The sequence below is a fragment of the Delphinapterus leucas genome, chromosome 9 (genome assembly GCF_059928025.1).
Source record: "Delphinapterus leucas isolate spDelLeu-1000000601 "Yukka" chromosome 9, BTC_Dleu_Yukka2, whole genome shotgun sequence".
In the NCBI taxonomy this organism is placed as follows: Eukaryota; Metazoa; Chordata; class Mammalia; order Artiodactyla; family Monodontidae; genus Delphinapterus; species Delphinapterus leucas.
The window spans coordinates 58385697-58391807 of record NC_143137.1 but is presented as its reverse complement, the minus strand read 5'-3'; the positions used below and the strand labels follow the sequence as shown (position 1 = coordinate 58391807).

The following is a 6111-nucleotide window of genomic DNA, read 5'->3' as shown; positions in this document are numbered from 1 at the left end:
TGATACGCAGCAGATGTACTAGTGGTTTAACTGCAACACCATTAAAAGGTACGAAAGCAGCAGTGATGATCACAAATAAGATTAAGGAAAACATGTACATACATATTTAAGGGTTTTCACTAAGCACTAACTCACTCTGATGTTGTTGGAGGTGTTATCTAGCTGGAGTGCCTCCTAATTTCCACTTATTTTGGCCAATTGTTCTTTCATGGGTGAAAGTTTAAATTCTTAACAGGAAACCTGGGTGTGTGAATAAGACAGCTGAAGGAAATAGAAGTGTACACCTTCCAACAACACACTCGCGCTCCTATCCACTTGTGTTATATTTGGTGATGAGCTAACTGTGGCATCACTCCACAAAAGATGGTGGAGGACCACAAATAAATGGTCCTGTGATAGCAACGCTGCCATCGGAGAGCCAGTAGTTAGTGACTTATGCATCACAGCGACCAAATATGTAATTTCAGAGCGTGAGCGAATGCACAAGAACACAGTGCAATTTTTAGCCAAGGAAACTGCGATCTGCAGCTGAAAATCCCCAAAGCTGTATAAACTTCTGAGCTTCAACTCAGCAATGTGCAATCTTGACATCAAAGCATTAACCAAACGTGTGAGGAAATTTCATCCTGCTAAAATACCAAGTATCTAATAAACCAGTTTTACCAAAATGTATAAACATGTAGAAGGATAAGTGCATTTAATAGAAATACATTAAAAAAATCTCTTAAAATCTCATGAGCCATTCAATGTACACACACAAAAAAAGTGGCAATAAGGCTATGATATGACATTACCAAGTTCCATATACAATATATATTTTGATGCCATGTGATTGCAGTATGTGCATGTATGTATGGTGGGAGATATATTCACACGTATGTAGTTCTGTATGTCTACACAAATGGCATGCACATTCTTGAGACGTTGCCTCTTGTTCTCTTATTCTTTACCTCATTCATTCTCGCGTCCCTAGCGATTTGGGGGGGGGGCTGGGGGGAGGGGCAAGGATTGGAAATCATCATGTTTCTTTCTTTCCCCACTCTGCAGGTCTGGAAGCGGGTCACGCGCCATGCTTGGTCCACCCACTCACACGTGTGAGCCTTCCAGTAACCACCATTCCCTCAGCGCATCCACACAGACACGCACACACAAGCACGTCAGGACCCTCTGTTTTGCATAAGGTAGAGCCTGATGTTTTCATTTTCCAGGGGAAGTTGCTTCTGTAGGCTTTTTCTTTGCCCTTTGATTTCTAGGTCGGGTCTATTCTGTGCCGCTACTTTAAATACTACTGCTGTACTGTCTGGTGTTATTTTTTTCCCCCAGTGTTTTGGACCAAGACTAAGTTTCCTGAGACTTTAAATGCCTAAGACAAATATAAAACAAGATCTGCCTGCATACACGGGCTGTTCTTCAGGAGTGAATTTCTGAAGCACGTTCGTATTTCTTACAACGCTGCTTCTTTTTGAGAACTTACTTCCCACCCCTATCATCATGACGAAAGCAATTCTAGTAGAAAATATGGACATTTTATTTCTGGACTTCTTCCTTAAATGCTTAGCTTCATAAAGTGTGCAGGTAGATCCTTGATTAAAGGTAAATTGGAAAAAGATATTTTAAAAACTGGGCTTTTCTTTTTACCTTTTCATTCAGAAAGCACTAAGGACTTGGCATTAAGCAGGTGACTTGAACCCTAGTGACTGCCGTCCACCAAGTTGAAATGCCCCTCATCTGCAGCTCTATTGGGACAGTAAATTTACTCAAATGGAAGTTGGTAATTCTGAAATATCTCCATGTAATGAAGGGGCTACATCACATCCCAAGCATAGACATTCGATTTAGAATTGCTGGGGTACCTCCTTTTGAAACTTCTTGAATAGTATGGCCAAACACTGGTTCTCCTCTCTTGCAGCTTGGTCTGTATAACCTCTAACACTTACAAATGAGTTAGAATAGCCATATAAATGTGAGTTTTCATTTACCTTTTACAATATAATTTTAAAGCACACATTTCCTATTACACAAAGAACCTAGCCGAGAATTCTTTGTCTTCAGCAGAAACCATAAAGGCTAATTAAAGTGCTAGATCAAACAACCTGGCTTGGGCCTGTAGCTTGGGCCTGGGATATCTCAAGATTTCAGGGTAGCGATGACTACAGGATAAAACAAGGGTTCATTTGGTTCCTCTCTTGGCCTCTTGCCCCTCTGTTTCCAACGACAACAAAGAAGCACAAGGTAGTTTTCCCATTTCACGCCCCGTTTAGAAGCGGAGGCACCCCTATCACACTGCAGTCATGAACTGTTTGGGTTAAAATGCTTACGGGATGTTGAGGGTGGGAAATCCATGTCAACCCCAGCTAAAGGAGGATAGTATAGAGTAGCTTTATTGTCATGAAATTAATGCTGGACTTCAGCAGTGTGTTAGAATGGGCAAAATTAGGTTTCTACCCTAACTTATCACTCTGCAGTAAACTTCTGATTCAGGCAAAGAAAGAAGGAGAAAACTACTACATAACCTGTGAGTTACTTTAAGGGAGACAGTCTTTAAATAAAGTAATCTAAGTCCTTTAGTGGAACACCCTGCCCCAGACACCCAGCTCATACAATGCTCTCTGTCTACCGCTTGGCCTCACCACAATCTCCTGTCCCCCAAAGCATTACCTGCACCCCCAAAACACTTTTGGCTTTTGTTAGAGTCATACTGAGCTGTTGTTTAAGGAATATAATTCCTAGTAACCAGATATTCCCTTTTTGTTCATTTTCTGATAAATAAAAAAACTACAAAGTCTGTAACGTTCATGAAGCAACAATTCTGGGCTAAACTGTAAGGATACTGAAAACCACTAGCGTTAAAGTTAGGATTGTGTAAGACACTGGAACCTCAATTAGGCATCATGCACCAGAGTCAATAAAGGAAATAACAGGAAAACAAAATGTTCACAAGATCTGAGGTCCTTCACTTTGTTTTCATATCCTTTTATCAATATGTTTACGCTTTATCCTTTGTTGGACAATCAAATCAATTTCAGCAGTTTTAATTAGTAATGTTAAAATAACTCATTAAGACCTAAAATTACTATAATTTAACTTAAAAGATCAAAACTGTTATACTACAAACTAAATGATTTGAGGAATAAGAATTTGATTTATAATATTGTCAGTTGGTTGTTGATCTAAACATTGGAAGTGTACAAATAAAGTTAAAATAAAGAACAGTACTTCTAAGACATCTAAAAATGCAATATAATAGATCATAAATTATGTGCAGAGACTGACTTATACACAGTTCCAGTATATACTTCCGTTTTCAAATATTACCAAAGTGTAAACATAACTTAACATAGATCATCCTTCTATTTCCACTCTTAAAATGAATACAGTGAAACTTCCAGTACGATCCAGATCACTTTTTTCCCCCAAAGATAAGCGAAAATGGCAAAAATTTACAATAGCAAGCAGTAGCATTACCGGATTTTGACTAATTTAGTCTTTTAGTATTGAAAAGATTTGCTGAATTTTGTAGTTCATTGATAGTGGTTCCTGGTTTCCCATGATATTAATAAATAGCAAAGCACCACCTATCTCAAAATATTAATAGAGATTCTAGTATGGAGTTTCATTACCATACCCCAAATGACGATAGAAAAAAATAGGTAGTGACTTTGATAATTGTAAAACACAATGTTACTTTATGCCAGTGTTTCTGAGGATCAAATGAATGATCTATACCTAGTGACAAGGGAACTGAAGCTTAACAGACAACACTGCCACTGAAAAGGAAACAAGCCTTAGGGAAGAACAAGATTATAAATTTCTAGTTTAGACAATTTCAGGTTTTGGATATTCAGACAAGCAAAAAAAAAAAAAAAAATCACAATGCTTCAAAACAGGAGATGGAGCTATACGGGAAGAAACCCCTTTACGTTATCTGTTACTTGTAACCTTCAAAAGCCTTCCCCTAAGCTCTGCGTATAGAGCATTTCCAGTGGAAGACAAGGACAGAGACCACCCCCCCCCCGCCCCCAAAAAAACGAAGTAAAGGAAGTAAAATACTTGTCCAAGGATTGGTCTGGCCTCAACTCTTATTTTGAAACTCGTCCTCTGGAAAGTGGATGACCTCATTTTTACAGCCAATGCAGCAAAGAGAACCAGATGCATGAGCATAAAAAGCAAAACAACAACAACAATGACAACAAAAAATCCATCATTTGAAATTTCTCAAGATGAGTTTATTTTCTCCTCCTTCTGCCCCACTCTCCTGCACTTGCATTAGTTTGATGAAACACTGAAATCCTTAATACTGGCTTTAAAATAGTATAACCGCCTGCACTGCCAGCCTGCATCATGTGTACCGTCTTAAATAAACTTTAACTGTAAAGTGGAGATCTCCAAAGAATGAAAGAGAATGGCTCAGAAAAACCATTCAAAACATCTCTAAAATATAACTGACAGCTCTTCTTTATGGGAACATTCTGTGTGCTCAATACAATTGCTTCTCTGGCCGAATGTTAGTCAAATCTAACTTTTCTCTAACTGGTATTTCTATTTTTCTCAAAAGTACATTTCTTAAAAGTCTAACTGAGCCCACTTGGGAAATCTTGAGTAGAAAATATGTGATGAGTTCCTGATTGTGTCATAGTCAGGCTGAAGACCAGCCAGAATGTTCCCCAGGAGAGGAAACCTGAAAATGTTGGTTTCCTTAAAAATCAATTTTCTGTTCAATTTGTTGGGGAGAAAAGGAACCGTGTTGTGTGTGTCGGTGCTGCTGAAATACTGAACACGCAGCAGTAGCAAAGTAAACAACAGATCCCAATATCCCATGGCTGCACTAATGTCTGAATTTTTCTTTGCTTGGCTAAATCTGGAGAATAAATGTTACCGTCAGAACCTCAAGGTAACGCCCACATCCGCATTCTTAAGGCTTTTGCTTCCTTCTGGGGTTAACAAATAAGTGTAATTCTTTTCTCTCTTCCCAGTGCCCAGCAGGCAGCACAGTTTGCTTGCTTTTTGCCACAGTAGGCAAAGAGCACCCACATTTCCACAGCGGGGTTGTCTCAGTGTCCAGGCACAGAAACGAGGGGGAACCCTTCCCACGCAACCGGGATAGATTCTGCAGCCCAGATCTCATGGCAGAGCGGTGTTCTCGGCCATGCAGATATGTGCCGTTGCTCAGTTTCAGGATCGCATATTGAAAATGCATGGCATTCCATGGACAGCGCCACGGTGTGTCATGCTCTTGTTGAGCAGGATCACGCTGGTTCTCCAAGTGACACCACCCACCCAACACAAGGAAGAGAGAAACACTGCTACTTTGCACCTCTCACAAATGAGATCCTTGGTTTGTTACTAAACCAAAGGTGGCTTGGGATGATTTCAGTAGGTTAAGAGCAAGTGTACTCTATTAATGCAGAAAATGCAGTTATTGAACACACAGTTCCCCAGTCTGCCTAGAGCACGTTACCCCTGTCATCAGTTTCTTCTTCATCCTCCGGAGGAGAGCAGGGCAGGAAGAGGTGGAAACTTCTCCGTGTGTGTCACTGCTCACCAGCACCCTCTGTGGCGGCTGCCATCTTCTCTGTCTTTTTAGACTTCCTCTGCATTTGCTCTTGTTCCTTCCTCCTCAGCTTTTCTCTTTGTTTTTCTATTTTCTCTTGGGCCTTCCGAGCCTTCTCTAGAGACACTTTCATTTCTTTGAGTTTTTTTTTGACCACTGCTCGGTCCTGGGATGATGTCATTCCAAGAGCCTAAGAAGGAAACACATAAACAAACTGAATCTGAAAACCAATGACTTCTCTGCTTATGATGAGGTTGATATCACAAGATGTTCAAACTCAAGAACTAACGTAAACATAATCAAAGAGGTAGAAAGAGCTGACTACATTTGCCAAAAATCTACATACTGTGGGGCGGAGCTTTATTTGTTCTTTTATACTTTGAAGTCCCTAGCACAGTACCTCCTAAACCTCAGCAAGTAAATGCTTTCTGAACTGGTAATTAATGGGTCAGTGAATGGAAAAAGGGCACAATTCTGCTTCTCCAACCTTTGGGCTGTAGACATTTACAGCCAAAAGTATTGCTAAACTCACTGATATTTTCAAAAGATAGGAGTGGGCA

The 6111-nt window shown here is 40.0% G+C and overlaps 1 protein-coding gene across 1 annotated transcript in view; it reads right to left on the bottom strand.

Moving 5' to 3' along the window:
* Positions 1-4020: 4020 nt before the first annotated feature.
* PPP1R9A (protein phosphatase 1 regulatory subunit 9A) overlaps positions 4021-6111 on the bottom strand; it is a 313863-nt gene continuing 311772 nt past the window's right edge. Inside the window, exon 18 of the mRNA XM_089917647.1 lies at positions 4021-5741. Within this exon, the coding sequence (XP_089773773.1) occupies positions 5532-5741 (210 nt within the window). The 3' untranslated portion in view covers positions 4021-5531. The remainder of the gene's footprint in view (positions 5742-6111) is intronic.